This window comes from Anomalospiza imberbis, chromosome 3, assembly GCF_031753505.1.
Source record: "Anomalospiza imberbis isolate Cuckoo-Finch-1a 21T00152 chromosome 3, ASM3175350v1, whole genome shotgun sequence".
NCBI classification, from domain to species: domain Eukaryota; kingdom Metazoa; phylum Chordata; class Aves; order Passeriformes; family Viduidae; genus Anomalospiza; species Anomalospiza imberbis.
Genome location: NC_089683.1, coordinates 2,825,470 through 2,844,489, shown reverse-complemented (window position 1 = coordinate 2,844,489; position 19,020 = coordinate 2,825,470). Strand labels below are relative to the sequence as shown.

At 41.6% G+C, this 19,020-nt stretch overlaps 2 protein-coding genes across 8 annotated transcripts in view; one reads left to right on the top strand and one right to left on the bottom strand.

Annotated features, from left to right (window-relative positions):
- Positions 1–11,289, bottom strand: part of LOC137470132 (serine protease 55-like) — a 371,058-nt gene extending 359,769 nt beyond the window's left edge. The window contains exon 1 of the mRNA XM_068183178.1: positions 11,285–11,289. The gene's annotated coding sequence lies outside the window, so the exon portion shown is untranslated. The remainder of the gene's footprint in view (positions 1–11,284) is intronic.
- Positions 1–19,020, top strand: part of KIF13B (kinesin family member 13B) — a 120,144-nt gene that overhangs the window by 35,177 nt on the left and 65,947 nt on the right. For 3 of the 7 annotated variants that reach the window (XM_068183164.1, XM_068183167.1, XM_068183166.1), the window contains exons 3-8: positions 12,486–12,498; positions 13,979–14,039; positions 15,693–15,785; positions 16,402–16,582; positions 16,977–17,064; positions 18,390–18,524. In XM_068183164.1, the coding sequence (XP_068039265.1) occupies positions 12,486–12,498; positions 13,979–14,039; positions 15,693–15,785; positions 16,402–16,582; positions 16,977–17,064; positions 18,390–18,524 (571 nt within the window). Of the gene's footprint in view, positions 1–12,482; positions 12,499–13,978; positions 14,040–15,692; positions 15,786–16,401; positions 16,583–16,976; positions 17,065–18,389; positions 18,525–19,020 lie in introns of those variants that run through there. The other 4 variants (XM_068183165.1, XM_068183163.1, XM_068183168.1 and 1 more) reach the window with 2 other exon arrangements.

Below are 19,020 nucleotides of genomic sequence, written 5' to 3'. Positions count from 1 at the left end.
TATCTTCAGCCCCTTTATATTGTCTGAGTGAGGGGAAGGTACTAAAGAGCCACAGAGCTGCATTTGTGCAGCACAGAAAACTTGACCATAAAATGAACTTTTAATTGGCCTGAACTGAATGTAACCCAGCACATGTGTAATGTCCTTTTAAAAAGGGCTTTAAAAAAAAATATCTACAACCATAAACAGCTTTTGCTCCAGAAACAGCGTTATGGAAGGGTTTAAGTCTCCTTTTGGGGTGTTTTTTCTGTTTGAGGGAGAGGTGTTGAAAGGGATTTCAAAAGAGAAGGCATGCTGGGGAGATAAACAGCTCTGGGAATAAGAGCAACGCAGGAAGCGAATCCATGGTGTTGCTTGTGGGAAGTTCTTAGAAGTAATTAGGGATAAGAGTGAGGCAGGAGGAAATCTGGTTGTCAGCTGTGGCACTTTCAGCAGCAACTCTGACCTTGGCTTGTAGGTGCTTTGAGGCTGCTGGGGAAAGATTTGCTGCCAGAGCTCCTGAGTTTTACCTGAATTCCCTTGGAAAATCTGCTGTCAACCCGCAGAGTGAAAGTTCTCATCCCATGGCTAAAGGCCCAGCATCCCTCCTTCGCTTCAGGCACTGCAAAAATATGTGATAAAAGTCAGTGATAGACCAGAGGACTCATGTTTGCACTTTTTAGAAGCCTAATCTAATCCTGGAGCACCAGGAGCAGTCTCCCAGCGGTCTGCCCGAGGGTGAGAATTGCATCCTCCTTCCAATACTTCTCTGCCCTGCCCTGGGACAGCATGAGGGTTGGCAAAAGCCAGTGAGTCTCTGGCCAGGATCCAGGCTCAGGAGATTGGTTGGCAGGAAAGTACACGGTGGGATTTAGTCTGACACAATTTACTTGGCTGAAAGGGATAAGTGATGGTGTGTGGTGCTTGTTTCACCTTGTTAAATATCTGCTGCCAGAGCATGAAATGATAACTTAATCCCTGGTTGCTCCTTACAGCCCTGCAGGCCATAGTCTCTGGAAGAGTGTTTGTCAGCCAAAAATGATGTGTGGCTTCACCAAGCCCAGTTTCAGTGCCTTTTCCAGCTAACTCACTTCTGAATTAATTTGGGGCCAGATGGTTTTGCACTCTTGACGTTGTAGCTCCTGCACTTGGTCCCACCAGTCACACTCCTCTGCTAATGCTTGTTGCTGATTCCTATTTCCCCCAGCATGAATAAATCAGCAGCACTAATGAACAAACCCTTCAGCAACTGCCACATTGGTTTTTGGGGTGCTGGGTGTTGGTACAAGTGTTCAGTGAAAGAATTCTTTGTACACAAGAATAACAATCATTGGACCAAGAAGTAATGAATAAAAGCATATTCAAAATTATCTTTCTCATTAGATCCTTCAGGATTATCTGACTGTCCAAATGAGAGCTTAAAGTTGGAGCACAATGGGCACGAAAGAACTGGAGTGCTTTGAAACAGTTCTGTAGTGTGTTGACTCAAGACTAGTTCACAAAATATTTCTTACACTTAAAAATTGTCCAGCCATTTGCTGAGGTGGGAAGGAGAAGAATAGACAAAGCAGATGGGTAGGTTCATCATGCAGCCAAAAGATGCATTTGAGAAATTTAGGGTGCAGAAGAATCAGCAACAGCTGCAGTGAATCAGCAACACCTGTTTAGGAAGAAATAATTGGGCTTTTCCCACCAAATAATGAAGGCATCTCTCCTCCTCACTCCAAAGATGTTATTTTATGTCTTCGGAACAAGTTGTCGATGCAGATCTGTTTACTTTAATGCAATTCTAGGTTTAAGCAAATATTTAATTCTGCCTAGAGCACTCTGACATTTTTTTCAGCAGTCTGGAGCCATTAACAGGGCAGATACAGGACACGGGAGCCGAGCTGTCGTGGTGAAGGCTTGCCTGTAATTTTCATAATATGCTGTGTTTTCCCTTGCTTTTCAGAAAACAGGCCAATTATAGCTTATTTCTCATCCTCGTGCTGGGAAGGAAAACCAGCTGATTGCAGTGGTACACTGAGAATAAGGATTGCTTTTCTAGGTCAGCCAGAAGAGAGCCTGGTTGAAAAATGTTACCCTGGAAAGCAGTTCTTTCTTGCTTTTTTGGGACAAAGTTTGTATTTTTTTCCTCATGCCAGGTACTCCTGTAGTAAAATTCCTGGAGTTAGATGGGATATTGGGAAGAAATTGGAATAACAGAATTTTAGAATTGTTCAGGTTGGAAAAGACCTTTAAAATCATGGAGTCTGACCGTTAGCCCAGCACTGCCAAGCCCACCATTAAAACATGTCCCCAAGCACCACATCTCAGCATCTGTTAGATCTCTTCTGGGCTGGTGATAAGGATATTGATTGCTGCCTGCTTCCTTATCTCCACACTATCAGTCAGGTTGTCTTAAATGGGTTGAAGGAATATAGACAGCATTGAAAGCTTTGATCAGGGAGGGTACAGAGTCTGTGCTCTTGGGAAGAGCAAAAGACAGCATGACATAGTTCTTTTTTGAGACATATAAACACTAATTTTATGCTAGCTGAATGTTTGAGGATTCTAATACATGTCAGGTTTTTGTTAAGTGCTCTTTTTGAGATGCCAGTGCCTTGACAAGCTGCTATTCTCGTTCACAGCATGGTTCAGATGAGTTGTGCTGTTCTTTCACCTCCCAGGTTCCTTGGATGGCGATGAAGGGTTTGGGTTGAGATCTTGTGCAACAGCCTCTGGGTTATCTCTGTGATCATAGAATGTGGATATGCTGAAGTGAGGAAATTTAGGGTTACTGAACAGTGGAGCCAAGACAAATCACTTTTTTATGCTAATGACCAACCCTTCTTGCCTACAGCTCTGATCTTCTCCCTCCTCCCCATCCACCATTAGACCAACATGATTTGTGGTTTCCAGTGTGTTTGTATTTTAAATACTGCTTGAATCCCTCATTTAGAGCTGGATCCAAAACAGGCCATGAATAGACTTTACCACATGAAAATAACACTGTGCTTAGCAGGCATCTGATTCTGGAGGCACCAAAAATGACTCTGAGGTACAAATTTTGGCACTGTGCATGCGCCCTCTTCATCAGCTGGAGATCCAGTGGTGCTGAAATTCCATCCAGATCCGGAAAGTGGCAGGCTGCTGTACACAGTGAAATTCCTGACCTTGTAAATGCCCTGTTCATGCACAAGCAGCACCATTAAGATCAATTTCTTTACAAAATGTGGCCACAGCAATGTTCCCTTTTGAACTGCTGCCACTTCAAACATTTCCTACTTGCTTAATGCCTGGTGGACATGGTAAAGAAGTTGGAGAATCAAGTCCAAAGAGAAGAAGGTGGAAAGTCCTTCTCTCCACTGGAGGACAAGGCAGACCTGTGGAACCAAAAAAGAAAGTGAAGGAAGCAATTTGACTTCCTATTTAGGCCTCAGGGCTGGAAGGTGTTTCCCAAGTTGCATTGGTGATTATCTAACACAAATTGCCTGGACAGGGGTGAGATAAATGACCGAAAGTTCTTTGGGGATGTCAGAAAATGTCGACTGACAGGAGTTATGAGTACAGAGCTGCCTCATGGTGTTGGTAATTCAGTAGGAGAGTAGATGGGGAATGAGCAAGTACTTGGAGACACCTCTTCACAGTTGTACTTGGAGGGAGTTAGTGCCTATTTAAAAGACATAGAAAACACTACCAACATTTTCAGAATGCTGTTGGTGAGGCATTTGTTTCCCTGAGTTGAAGAGTCCTTACAGTAATTTCCTGAGTGTGGAATGATTGATTAATGTGAGGGTGAAGAGCTTGCAGGCTGCTCTGGAGCCTCCATGGCTGTAGACCCCTTTGTACTCCTGCAAATGTCTCGGTTTTTCTCTTTTTGTCTTCCTTGTTTGAAGCGGAGAGGGGATGAAGGAGATTTTAGAGATAAATTCTTGGCTGTGAGGGTGGTGAGGCCCTGGCACAGGTTGCCCAGAGAAGCTGTGGCTGCCCCTGGATCCCTGGAAGTGTCCAAGGCCAGGCTGGATGGGGCTTGGATCAACCTGGGACAGTGGAAGGTGTCCCTGCCCATGGCAGGGGGTGGAACTGGATGAGCTTTTAGGTCCCATCCAAACCAAATTGTTCTGGGATTCTTCTTTCTTCAATGAGTACTGGGTGCACACATTTGCATTTAGGTACCTGTGTAAATATCACAGAGTCCATGGAAAAATCTACTCTCTTTCTAAGTGATTCCGGCTCATGTATTTGTGTTTTCAAGGAAGACAGAAACTCAGACTGGATTAAGGTGGAGGCTCTAATGAGTTTGTGGATTGGGTGATGCAGCTGGGTGATCTACCAAAGGTGGAAAACCCAGTCTTGGTGGACCTGAGAGAGTTCTTGAAACACCCTTTCAAGGATTAAATTCCTTTTAGTTCCAGTCTTTTGCTTTGCATAGTGCCCAGGAGATCATTCTGGCATTAATCCTGTGTGCCAGTGGCTTGGCTGAAGGTTACCCTGGATGGGAGTACTGAGTTTGTTGCTGGTGTAGAACAACATTACCATATATTGTGTATTTTCCTGTACATGTGTTCCACCTGCCATCATTTTCCATTTGGGATCTCCTGGAAGAGTTAAAAAGCTGCCACATCCTAAGGAGGCTCTTTCCCTCCCTCACATGGCTATAAAAATATAGCTACAGCCCACTTCATTAAAAAATACTGTAATTCACAGTAGTTATTGAAAGTTTGGGGACTGGCTGTTCACCAAACATTCTCTAGAGCACAATAGTATCCTGACATCTGAGTATTTACAAACAAAAGGATAAAGTTGTAATCCCCTTGTCATAACATCAGCTTTATGGGATCCATGCACCACTTGAATGTGGTCAGGACTAAGCAGATTATTGTACCAACAATACAGAAAATTTAGCTCCAAGTACAAAATACCCCAAACCACAAAGCTGCTGCTCAACCCGAGTTCTTGGGGTTTGGTTTTTGTTTTGGTTTGGTTTTTTTAATTGTTTTGAGTGAGCTGGCAAAAATTAGTTTTGTCAGTAGAAACTAAGTAACTGCCAACTACGCCTGGAATGCCTTGGAGCACTGGAGGAATTTTCCAAGGAACAGTGATTACCTTTGTTCCTTTTAGCTACACAAGTTTAGGCTTTGAACTGTGTATGCTCTTTCACAGTTTTTTTTTTAATGTATTCGGGGATTTTGTTTTAAAGAGGCTGTTTCTGATTGCAAAAAAATCTTCTGCTCAAACAGGGCAGTGTGGTTTTCTCCCAAAGAACTCAGTATTTCCATGGAAGTAGAAATGAGACTCTGTAAGAAAAATATTAATTGCAGGACATCATCAATAATTGGAGTTTGGTGGGCATTTTGAAACCACTTGGCCTGCATGCAAAAATAGTGTAAAAATATTTATAAACTGTTAAACAGTTGTGCAACCAAACAACCTTAAGCTTTACAATCTGAAATATTCTGTGAAAATGGATTTCTAAGTATCATAGGATTAGCTTGAAGTGATCAGATTTGATTTAGTTGACTTTTCGTCTCATTGTATATACCTGGCAGCAGCAAAATGGATTGCAAGTTGTTTTCATCTGATATGCAGAAGGAGAGGAAACAGCTTCTCAAAGAATTCTAATTTTTGTTGTCAGCTGTCGTACTGCTGCCTTTCAGTTATGTCTATGTCAGTAAAATCATTAAATCTATTCTCTGTACTTTATTTCACCATTGGCTGGCACTTTCTTATGCAATGAAAGAAATTCTGCAGCTGAAACTGAAACAATAAAACTCTGACCACTGCAGTGCTGGCTCTTCAAAGTACTTCGTTCTGAGTCCTCTATTCATACAGGAAAAAAAAAAACCCACACAAGCTACCAATTAAAGAATCTGCTTCAGAAAGATAACTGGGCTCCCAAACTTTAAACAAATCCAAGATCTTCCTGATTTTTTTTTTTTTTTTTTTTTTTTTTTTTTGTGCCTCCTTTGCAGCTGCTGCAAGGCCTTGAGACTTGCTAGTGCTGGAACTCTTCAGTAATTCCTGCACCACTTACCAGCTTCTCCACTCTAGGAAGGTCCTGTAGTACAGGGAAGGATAGGGAAGTTTGGACATCATAAGCGCAGTTTCTTCAGAATAAAAGACTCTGGTTTGTTAAATCCCATCTCCTGTTCAGGCAGGTGTCTAAGGCTGAGGCAATGAGAGCACTTCCTTTGGAATTCCACCTTACCTACACCCAATATTTGCCCTCTGAGATATGGCCAGAGGTCCTAAAATTGTAGAAAATCCTGAGCTGGAAGGGACCCACCAGGATCATCCAGTCCAACTGTGGTATTCACATATCCTCTGAACAGAGAGAGACTTAGCTTTCTCAGGATTTTTCCTGAGAGAAGCTGAGAAAAGAATCATTGAAACAATTCTTATCTCCCTTGCTGCTGCTCCTTGTTGTGCACATGTGGAATGTGTAATAGAGGTTGTTTACCCAAGGTGATTGCTTGACTGGACACTGGTGATGGTGTTTTGGATTGATTGCCCAATTAGGTCACAGCTGGGTTGGGACTCTTGGCAGAGAGTTACAGGTTTTTCTTAGTAGTAGTGATATAGTTCTTATTAGTGTAATATAGTTAGAATATAATACAGTATAATAAAGTAATTAATTAGCCTTCTGATATCATGGGGTTCTGCACATCATTTTCCCCGTCAGGCACAGCATTTTACTGTAGTCCAACACGTGGCCCTGCACAATCCCACCCTGTGCATCCCTGAGAGCGTTGTCCAAACACTCCTGGAGCTCTGGCAGCCTCAGGCTGTGACCATTCCCCGGGGAGCCTGCTCAGTGCCCAAACACCCTCAAGAACCAAATCCTTGTTTGAAAGATGAGTTTTCTGAAGAAACCCTTCAGTCCATGAAATCCATTATGTTCTAACCCACTGCTCTTCAAACAGAGCCTCATTTACTTAGCAAAGCTCCGTGCTGAGGTGCTGGGGGCGGGATATTTGATGTTCCTGAGGTGCTCCTGGCTCTGCTGTGTTTGAATAGAGAAGCTCATGGCAGGTGAGTGAGAAGGAACAAGGGAAAACACCTTTCCTTCTAGTGGAGATATCACTGCCAGGGGCACCGGATTGCAACGGGATGATCTTTAAGGTCCCTTCCAGCCCAAACCATTCTGTGATTCCATAAAACACTGTACAGGAGTGTCTTAGGTTGCAAGATGTGGCTGGGGGTGTGTATTCTATCACCATCTGTTAGAGGTGGGGCAGTTATCTTCTGTTAATTGGGCAGTTTTTCTTTATTTCTTCTACAACCAGTTCTCCCTCCAGGAGATCTCTTCTATTCCTGGGCCATTGAGTGTCACTGCATGGCTGATAAAATTCCATCATTCCACTGGGAGATGCTCCACCCGGGGGGAGGAGCCGAGCATTCCTGCCTGGATATAATCTGAGACTTGGAATACCACAGTCAACCTTTTCCACGAGATTACCAAAAGAACAAGTTTCTTTTCCACTAAATTCCCAGAAAAAAGACCAGGCTCACCTATACCACCACTAGACCTTCAGAAGAAAGCTGTACCCTTCTACAGGATCACTGCTTCAACAGAACCACTTCTGTCACTCCAAGAGGACTGCAGCCACCATTTAATCAAACTACTACCAACCCCCTGACCCACAGGGTGTCAGGTCATATTCTGAATCTGTCAGTGTTGTTTTGTATTACTACATGTTTATTTTATTTTTCCCCCTAATAAAGAACTGTTATTCCCACTCCCATATCTTTACCCTAGAACCTCTTAATTTCAAAATTATAGTAATTCAGAGGGAGGAGGTTTACATTCTCCATTTCAAGGGAAGCTCCTGCTTTCCTTAATGAACACCTGTCTTTTCAAACTGAAACAAGTAGCCACAAAAGAAATTGTGCTTCAGGGCTTTTCGCACCAGTGCTGTTTTTTGGCCATACATAACCAAGGAAGGAAACATTTGAGGCGATGACAAACTCTGCCCAATGTAACTTTAGTTCTTTGATTTCAGGGAATATTGGTAAATGATGCTGTTGTGCCTGTCGGAACCTAAAATAGTTACTGTACAGCTTCTATCTGCAACAATTTATTACTAAAATCCCAAAATTCCAGAATGACTGTACCCACAGAGTAAATTACTGTTACACATAGTTTCAGCTTTATTTTTAGTAATATTTTTAAGCCTGCTGGGAACATAAAGATGTGGCTTTACAGAGTGATCTCTGGGAGACACCGACACCTTTTCACTTGTAAACCTCAAGGAGTTTTTCCCCATCAGTTTCATTTTCTAGCTACATTTTTAGCTGCTTTCTAGAGTTTATGCTGGACAGTTTCTTATAAAGGGCATAAAATAGCACTAATTACACTGGAATTTGACAGAGTTTTTGCAATGATTATGGAAAATTGAAAGTGGAAAGCAGTAAGAATTTCTGGGGAGATTTGCTGACACTTTCCTGATTCATAATTGGAATTATTGCCTCTCTTTTTTCTTTTTTCTAATCCTCAAATTTTACTAGTCCAGAAGGTTCTGAAAATGACAAAATGTTATGTTTCAATTCCATAAATCCATAATTCCATAATTCATAAATCCTTGTGCCACTTGGCAGCATCACTCACTTGTACAGTTTAGGTGCTGTAGCAGTTGCTGTTGCCACAGGAAATGTTCTTTTTCAAAAAAACACGGACAAGAAAACCCATGCCTGGCATGTCAGCTCCTGTCCTAGAGCTTCTGGAGCTCTTTCCCCTGCTTCCTGCCTTGCCACCTCCCACCTTTCTCCTCCCTTTGCCCCATCTGCCAGTTTCTGATTTAGACAAGAAGGGAGATGTGTTGTGACTGATTTAGAGCATGTGCTGATTTGCCAGCTGGCTGCTATCTCAGAGCTGTGGGGTCAGCCAGACAGAAGAGATAAGGGCTGCGCTCTCCTCTCTCCAGCCAGGGTTCACCTCTGCCCCTTTGCTGGGGTGTTTTCCCCTTCCTCATTTGCAGAATCTGAACTACCCTTAGGCTTACTAAACCTTCCTTCCCCCTTTTGAACATGGAAAAACTGGGTGCTACTAAAATGCCACTATTAACAATGGTTGAAGAGTTTATTGTGTTTGAATATGTAATTTAATTATTCTGTTAAAAAACTGAAGCAGTTAGTGGTATTGCACATGCACTGATGGTCTCAGCTGGGACCTGTTCTGATTCTATTCATATTTTTACATTGCGCTTGAGATCTGGAAAAGGTTCTATGAACACCTGAATGTTCATAGAAAAGCAAGTGTGTCCTGATCAGAAGCTTGATCAGGACACATTTACCCTGTGTAAGAGGTAGTTTAAACAGAAATTATTACCCAAGCTCCATGTCTTCATTCACTCTCAAAACAGCATATATATTCACAGAATCACCAAATTATTTGAGTTGGAAAAGACCTTAAAGATCATATTGTTGCCATTTCTCGCAGCAAATAAAATACTTTCAAATGTAGGATGTTGTTTTGGAGTAGTCTTCCTCCTTTTTTAATTTTAGAATTAAATTAGTTGCATTAGATTCCCTCTACTTCTGTTTGACATTGAACAGAGAAGAGATAAAAGAAGGGAGTTGGTGAATTCCTGTCAGACTGGATACAAGTGAAAACAAGTAGCTGGAAGCATCTCAGTGACATCCTTCAGTGGCTAAAAGATAAGTTTTCCCTCCCTGCCTCGGATGCTTCTGCTATGTCTGAGATAGATATGAATTTTTGGCTGTTGGCCGAGAAGCTGCCTGCACCTCGGAATGGCAGCATCCTTGGGGATAGAGAGGGACTTGGGACAAGGGATGGAGGGACAGGACACAGGGAATGGCTTCCCACTGCCAGAGGGCAGGGTTAGATGGGAATTTGGGAAGGAATTCTTGGCTGTGAGGGTGGAGAGGTCCTGGCACAAGGGCCAGAGAAGCTGTGGCTGTTTTATCCTTGGAAGCTTCGCTGTGCCAGGGCCTCCCCACCCTCACGGGGAACAATTCCTTCCAGATATCTAACATAAATTTCACCTCTTCCAGTTTGAACCCATTCTTCTCCAGCTTCCATGTTGCCCTTCAGACACTGGAAGGTGCTGTGAGGTCTCCACACAACCTTTTCCGGGCTGAACAACCCAAAATTCCCCAGCCTGTCTCCTTAAGGGAGGTGCTCCAGTCCTCTGATGAACCCCGTGGCCTCCTCTGGACTTGCTCCACCAGTTCCATGTCCTTCCCATGCTGGGGACACCAGAACTGTGTGCAGCATTCCAGGTGGGGTTTGACAAGAGCAGAGGGGGAAAGTCACCTCCCTGTTCTTGGCACATGTTCCCATCATGTTTTGTTGTAGGATATCCTTCCCTGCTGTGTGGGTGGTATTTACCCATGTTGTTGCTATTTCCCTTTTCTTCACCTCTGGGATGGACAGGAGCACTTGGGTATGAGCACCCAGCACTCTCAGTGTGTCCTTGCAGCCAGCCAGGCTGCTGTGGGTGCCCTGTTTCCCCATCTATTCAATTCCCAAGGGATTTTGGATCAGGCTAAAAGTCCTTTCACGGGTTTCTGGGCGCAGCACACAGCTGCAGCATTAATGGGCTCATATGTTCCCTGCACAATGTATGTGATGCAGGCTGCACCCTTAATGCTTTCCTTGGGGAAACATTTGTCCCATTTATTCTCTTTGTGGTCATAAGTACATCACACAAGCTGCAGCTCTGTGTAGCTGTGCTGTATCCCAAATGCTGCACGCTGGGTTTTGTGGGGCTTCTGTTCCCTCACGTTTGGATTAAGCAAGACCCAAGACCTGGGTTTGTGTGTTTGTGCAGCCCTTCAGAAAATGAGATACTTGGTTCAGACTAAAGGTCTTAAATTAAGCTTGATGATACATAGCTCTGCGTAATCCGTAATCTTAAAATTGTATCTGTGATAGAACTTCTCAGATTATATCCTTATGGCTGCTTTAACCCAAATACTCAATAATATGCCCTATATTGAGGGCTGAGCAGATCAGCTGGGTTGTTGCAATATAATCCTGCCTTGGAATTGGGCTGGGGAATGTGAGCAGGGCTGTGTCACATCTCTGAGTGCTAAACTCAGACTCTGAAGCCAGGCTTGCTGTTCCCTTTGTTTTACAAGCAGAATGTTTTTGTAGGAGTAGTAATTAACCTGCCCTGTAAGCAGAGCTTCCCTAAAGGCAGTTTCCAGTGAAGTCTTGCAGCAAAGTGCTCCATGAGCATTTCAGAGCACAGAAAGCCATGAAAATGCTCCTGTCCCTCTCTGAGGGAGAGCCAGAGGGGCTTTCTGGAGTCTCCTGTATCTGGATCAAAGCCCCAGTGAAGGAGATTCCCTCAATAGAATCCACCCAGGAGTAACAGGCTAGAGTCTGCACCAAGCTGCCAAGGACTTTGGGAGAGCCTTTCTTTCAGCTAAGCCAGATGGCAGAGAAAAAGGGGTCATGTTGTCATTGCTGACTTGGATGACCCTGTGACACGGGGTGACCTTGACTTAAATAATCATCCTGCTCTCCCAAGCGCCCATCGTTCCTGTTCTGTCAAACAAATCCACACAGCAGATCCAGGCATGAGTAAAAAGGGGTGATGGATTTGTGTAATAAATAATTGTTTTTGAGAGACGGTGCTCAGAAATTACTATTTTTAAACTCTCTTCTCAAGCCCCGTGAGCAGCAGGAGCTCTGAGGGTAATCTTCTATGGCTCCCATGTCCTTCTCCTGCTCTGTTCAAAAGAAATCAGTGTTGCTTGTCACAAGACTTCATTCGTTGCTGATGTCAGGAGTTTCCTAATGTCATTTGGAAGGTCCAGGACAAGGGGAATATCAGTGGCTTGTTGTGTGTTTACTGCTTTTCTCCAGCCTCTGATGTGGGGAGGCTGCATAACCTGCAGTCATCGACTGAGGCCGTGCTGGTATTTTAAAGGTCACTCCAGTAATTTTGTGCTTGCTTAAAAACAAACAAACAAAAACCCCCAAACTTTTAAATTCTGCACATAACAGAGTAGAAGAATTGCTGTTCTCTGCTCATTCTTTTGGGGAAGCAAATGTTTGCTCTGCTGTCCCAGCAACCAGAGAGAGCTGGGTTGGGCAAGCCCAGGGGCTGGAGTCTGAAATTTCCTCTTGAATAACACTCCTGAAGTTCCTGTTCAAGTGGTTTTGGAAATTTTTATGTTGCTTGGGTACTTTGTTTTTAAGAGGCAGTGACACCCAGAGAGAGGGAGAGGTGTCACAAGAAAAATAAACCCGTGAGAGAATGAGAAAGACATGAAGCATGAGGAAAATCAGTGGCTTTGAATTTTAAATCAACTCTGAGCAGCATCTCAAATCTTGCCCATAAAAGGGTTTATAAAATGACTTGGGATCTGTAAGCAAGGAGAGATCTGATGAGACAAATGAACTTTTAATACAGCATTCCAATGATGAATGATAGCACAATTAAGCTGAAATCACTACAACTAACAGTCTTTGTTTTTCTTTTGTCTTTTTTTATCCTTCCCCTGACCTTGTACCAAATCTTTTCCACTCCCGATGCATTGGGGAACAGCAGAACTCACCCAAAGGTAAGGGCTTTGATCAGTGTGTGAGAGTTGTCCTATCACTTGCTCATTCTTGGGTTATCCAAATATTAAAAGCATTTTGCAGAGCTCTGTCGCTGATCAGCTGCTGAGTAAGAAACTCGAAGCATCTCCTTGCTGCAGAAATGCTCTGTACAGCCCGTGCCAAGAAATGAGTCAGAGGAACAAATGAGAACATCCACCCTCAGCACTGCAGACTCTGAATGGAGGATATTTGTTCTTTGTGGGCTTTTTAAAAGCATTTTCTGGTATTTGTGTTAGAGCAAACTCACTTTGTTTTTATGGTCCCGTGACTTCGCATCTACTTGTTATGGAGGCTCTGCCCTGGCAGATCAGGGTTCAGCTCCATGGATGTGCTCAGCCAGTGATGTTTTACTAAATGTTCTGAAGGCTTGGGATGCTTTAATACTATGTATAGCTGTAAAATGAATTCAAAGTAAAAAAAAGGAGCACCTTATTTTTTAATAAACAAGTTGTTGTTACCTCAGAGGATATAAAATAACTACTTTATCTCTAGATGCTGGTACATCGGTGTAGTATGGGGGGGAAACAATTTATTTTTGAAGATAAGTTATTTAAATTTCAAGGCTTTTGCTATGTTAAGCATTTTCATAAATGTTGGTAGTCAGCAGAGTAACAATGCAGGACATCCAGAGGGGAAAGTGCAGCTTCCATTAAGCTTAGAGGGGAAATCCACAGCCAGAGAGCCCTACACTGCACTTCCCTTTTCCTACATCCTACAGAATAAATTTTGCCCATGTGAATGTAGGTCAGACATTACCCTAATTAATATTTTTCCTTGCAGATACATACCCAGGGGAGCTGTTTTTTCAAACATCTGTCTCAAAATACACATTGTATTATTTCAGGTCATCTTTCAGGACGAAAGGTGCCTGTGGATCTTTTGATGTATTTATGGCAAAATTGAGAGTTTTCTATTAAAAATATTATAGTGCTGCTCTTTTTATGATAAAACTGATTTGCTTTCTATTATTCTTTGCAAATATTAGACTTTGATGGCTGCTTTGGTTTGTCATGGAATGTAAATAAATACATATTCCTCTTGTATGGAAAGAGCTTCCTACCCTAAGGCTTGTTTTTAATTTATGCAGACAAGAGGTACGGGGAGATGGGAGGCAGAAAGAGCTAGAGGACATCTGTCAGTTTGCAAAAGAGAAACTCTGGTGAAAAATGAATTGCAAGGATGGGTTTGGAGGGAGAAATGGAGAGGTCCTTGACATCCACTGGGATGGCGCATGGAGAGTAGGGTTGGCACAGAAAGGAACAAATAGAAACAAGGAACACATAAAAGCATACAGGAAAATGAAGTGTTTGTTTAGGCTTCAAACTCCTGGAAAATAAGGAATTCAGTGGGAATGCGTGTTGAGTTCAGAATGTCAGAATGTGAATAACATGTTAGATTTGGCAGCAGCTGTTCTAAGGTGTCCTGGTTGTTTCCCTGCAGGTGTTTGCATATGATCACTGCTTTTGGTCTATGGATGAATCTGTCAAAGAAAAATATGCAGGTAATAATATTTACTGTGGCCTGGTTGTCTCCAAGTGGGAATGATCTGATTAAAATACAGTCCTTGCTGCAGGGCACAAGACCATATGGCACAGAGTGTTGTCCCTTCTATGACTGGCTGCTGTCAAAATGAAAAGGGAAATCTTCAATCATTCCAGTTTCTTTTTCTCTAACAACAACTATAGCAATGGGCACTGCCACCCCTTTGCAGTGCAGAGAGTGGAGAAACCCAGCCCATTGATGCTTTACTCCTGTTTACAGCTTTATTTAAAATACTGCTCCAACTCCATCATTTTAAATGCATCAAACCCATCTATTTATTTAGAGGAGCATTGTTATATGTAATTTCATGTTTTTCAGTGCTGATGGGAGTTTGGCATCATAGTAAAACCTAATAAAGGAATATTGATAAAATACTAATAAAAGCCTAATTTCACGTAAGTGTATGTGAATTCAGATGCTTTAGTGAGAATGCGTAATGTATTCAATTAAACATTTTCTATGTATTATTATTATTATTATTATGCATTTTGGCTTATAGTTATGGTAAAATATGAACTGTATTTGGACTTAACACTCCTATAATTTATTCCTTTCATAGTTTTTTATCCTTTAAAATTTGGGATCAATTGAACTTAATATTTATTTTATAAAAATCATAAGAAAAACCAACATACACTTCTTAATTTTAATTTCTTTAACAAATAACTAATAAATAATAACCTATCAAGGCACTGAGAAAAATGTGACACTTTCAGCCATACAAATTAAAAAGGAATATTGCATGCTTTGTTTCTCAGACTAAAGGTGGTGCCTATATAGCTGATATTTTGGTCTGTTATACAGTGGAAGTGTTACCCCTGCTGAGCTCGGCACAGCTCTTGGTGCTTTTGATGGGGAATTTAGCATGGATTTGGCTGTAAAGATGAGAGAAAGGAAGAGCTCAAAGGAACATTATTTGAGAGGACTTTTCAGTCCATAAAGTTCTGTCATGCCTTGTTCAGACTTGAGTTTTTCTGGTTGTAAAATTAATTCTGAAAATAGATTTTATTCAAGTAGTTACTACCCAGATATTTTAAGCCTTCCTTCCTCTGCTTGAAAAATTATCCAAAAACCTCAAAGTTCAATTACAAAAGAAATGATACACCTTACTTTTTACCAGTGCAAAATACCCTGTGAATATCCATATCTTCCACATACTTGTGATTCCTTCTCTGCAAAAATGTCCTCGTGATATTATCCAATATCTTACACAGTAAAATTTTCCTGCTGATTCCCTTGGATTAAAATCAATTGACTGTCATTAAAATGTACAGCTTGAGTATATTTTGAGGAGGTGTCATTCCCCAGCAGATTAAATTCTGCAGTTGTTCATAGATTCTCTGCTGATGAAACTTCTGAGTATGAACCTTGATAGGATGTTGCTTTAAACACATCCAGGTATATCCATGATAATCCCAGTCCCTGGTTTTTACAGCAGCATGAATCTGGAGCACATCTTCTGCTCCTTTCCAGGGAGCAAACACTGGTTGTGATTTAGGCAGCAACAGCAGGAAAACCCTCACAACTTTTACCTAATTGTTGAAGAATCCAAATCAAGGGACAAAAATCTCTTGCTGTGTTACAGTGTTGGCTTGTGTGTTCTACTTTCTAGGTCAAGATGTTGTTTTCAAGTGCCTTGGAGAGAATATTCTTCAGAATGCCTTTGAAGGCTACAACGCTTGTATCTTTGCCTACGGGCAAACGGGTGAGTCCCAGAGTGAGGGAGAAGTGTTCCCTCCAAAGGTGTTGTGTTCTGGCTGGAGGTTCTTTCCATGGCTCTTGTGACATTGTTTGAGGAGAAATAGCTTCTAACGAGGATAAGAAATGTTTTCCTCTTTTGTAACATCAGATATGAGGTGGGCAGGATGAGAAGTAAGGTTTTGTTGCTGCTGGCTACCCTTATTTCTCACACTTCATAGTATCATGTTTGGCATGACCATGATCGTCCTTGAGCTCAGAGCATTGCTCAGATTTTCTGCCTCTGTGGTTAAAATAATCTTGAATTGTCATTTTAATGTAATATTTAAAGAGTAATATAAAGAGTTTTCCCATTAGTGGCTTGTCATCTACAGTAAGGCTGTATCTACCTAAAAGTTCTCCAGCACTCTGATCCAAATTTCTTGTTTTCCTTTTCCTTTTAATTAAAATAGTCTTTAGCTCAATGGTGTTTGGGTTACTTTAAAGCAGAAAACTGAACATATACTTTTCACTGAAATGTAAAAAAAAAAAAATTAAAAATTAACCTCTTTTATTTCCTATCAATATTCTGCACAGCAGGAACCTTTGTTGCATGTTCTCTAATCACAGCTTCCCTCACACAGGGTCTGGAAAATCCTACACCATGATGGGTACTGCTGATCAGCCTGGATTAATCCCTAGACTTTGCAGTGGACTCTTTGAAAGAGCACAGAAAGAAGAAAATGAAGAGCAGAGTTTCAAAGTGGAAGTATCCTACATGGAGATTTACAACGAGAAAGTCAGAGATCTCCTTGACCCCAAAGGGTACGGAATTTATGTGTGAATGGCGCTGTAGTATTTGTCCTACACTCTTCCTTTACATAGCCAGTTTGCCCTAATGGATCCCATCTAAAACATTTGCTTAGGACGGCATTTGCTGCTTCCTGATCTCAGCATCTCCTCATTATAAATCAAAATAAAGTAGCAAGACTAAAAGCTTGGAGTAAATGTACCTTTTGTGAAGTGACAACACTGTCTGTGTCAGCTTTTTATGTGTTATAAAGCTTTTTTGTGTTTGCATTCTGGGCCTTGCTCTGTGCTTCAGTGGGTATTTGTGAGGCCATACTGTTTGAGATGTGTCAGTGAGAAATGGATTTTGTGTAAATGTTGTCTTAAGTCAGTCATGTGCTTATAAATCCCTTTTTTTTCCCCCAACCAGAAGCCGTCAGTCATTAAAGGTTAGAGAACACAGTGTTTATGGCCCTTACGTAGATGGCCTATCCAAACTAGCTGTTGCTAGCTACAAGGTAAGGATCAACTTTATGAAAGGCTTATCTTGACATCCTAAACACCAGGTGCTGTCCCTTAAGCTGGACAGAATTACTAAAATGCTCCTTATCAGTAATCTTAGAGCAAGGGAGCTGCAGATTGTTGTGTTGTGATCCCTGGGGAGAACAGGGCTGAGAGCAGGAACTCCCTTCCTCTCGTGCTGCTCAATAATTCTGGAAGTAATTCAGCTGTTGAATGGAACAGATTTCCTCTCAGCATTAAGATGAGTGCAAACCGTCATGAGAAAGTGTTCTGTGATTAATTACAGGCCCAGGATTAAGCAGAGACAAGCTTTCAGTGCCCCACTGTGTTACTTTTTGCCTGTCATGTTCTACTCAGTAATTTCCCTTTCCAGTAGCACATGCTGGAATTATGAACTAAATGGTTGTTTACCAAGCAAATACTTGAGAGCATCACATGAAACTGGCTTGCAGGACAGTAAATGTTTTTATGTGCATTCACAAAATGCCCTGTTTTTTAAGGAGCATTAACTTGCTGTGAGGGAAATGGATAAATACGGGATGGAATCTGTCAGCTTAACCAAAACGTGAAAACACTGCAGTTGCAGTTTCTCCAGGTGTTCATCCAGCTCTCCTTGGTGGTTTCTTCTAAGACAGGACACATGTCATGCTTTGCCTTTCCATGTTGCCCAGCAGCTTTTTGTAATCCAGAATTTGGAGTCAGTGGTCTGTGGTGGTCCTTTGTTTGACTGTTTATTTGAGTTGTTTATCATCACCCAGCCAGAGATGCAGAAATAGAAGTTTAGCCCAAGATCCCGAGGTTTTAACTGTTTTACACAGTTGCTGCGAAACCCCAAAGCAGGGGAGCCACACCTTTCTCAAGCATCACAACAGATCAAAGCACTTAATAAGCTCTTAAAATATGGAGGAATATAATGACCTGTTCAGCATGGTTCTGTTTTATAAAACTCTGAGCCTTCTGTCAGTATTCCAGATTCTCAGACCCTGACAACTTGAGGCTAAAATGTGACAGGGTTCAAACACAAACTGCTGTTTCCTCACTTCTTGCTCTGCTTTTGAGTGTTGCTGTGTGCAGCCAAGTGCATTATTTTTGTTGATAATTTAATGTCTAGGTTGAGGAGTGGGTGAAGTCATGATACTGTGGAGTTTCTAGGCTTTAAAGGGAGGGATCGCTTTGTTTTTTTTCCCTCACATTTTTCTGAATAAACAAACGGGAGGCTTAGCGAGGAAATGCTGTATTTGACCAAGATGAGATGATTTTTGGAGGTAATTGAAAAGGATGTCAATGCAGATATGCTCATGGCTGTGAAAATTGTATTTAGGACATCGAGTCCTTGATGTCTGAGGGCAACAAGTCTCGGACAGTGGCTGCCACCAACATGAATGAGGAGAGCAGTCGGTCCCACGCAGTCTTCAAGATCATCCTCACCCACACCCTCTATGATGTGCAATCAGGGGTAAGAAAATCCAGCTGCAAGGTCCAAATGTCAGGCTGGGATGTGTCTTTTACATTAATGTATTTCACAGGAAAAGAAACACTTGAAAGCAGCAGTTTGTAGTACAGGCTAAGGATAAAATAGGTGAAAAATAGAAACACACATGAGTGTACCTCTTGTAATAACCCTTCCCGTGGGTATTTAATGCAGATTTGTATAAATTACCAGCTTTCTAAATTAATACAAACTTATATAAATTATCAACTTTCTAAATTGAAAAAAATGCTACTTTAAAATATTTTGCATTGTATGCCATTGATGATTTTATGTGTATATATTAAATATTGAAAAAGCATTTAAAGCTGCAAATATTTTAATTTATGTTTCCTTGGAGGGGTGTGTGAAATACATTATGTCAATATTATTTAGTTTCTCTCAGAAAATGGTGATAAATTGGAATTGAAACAAATATCTTTAAACTTCATTGATAGATTCTGTGCTTGGACAATTCTTTAGG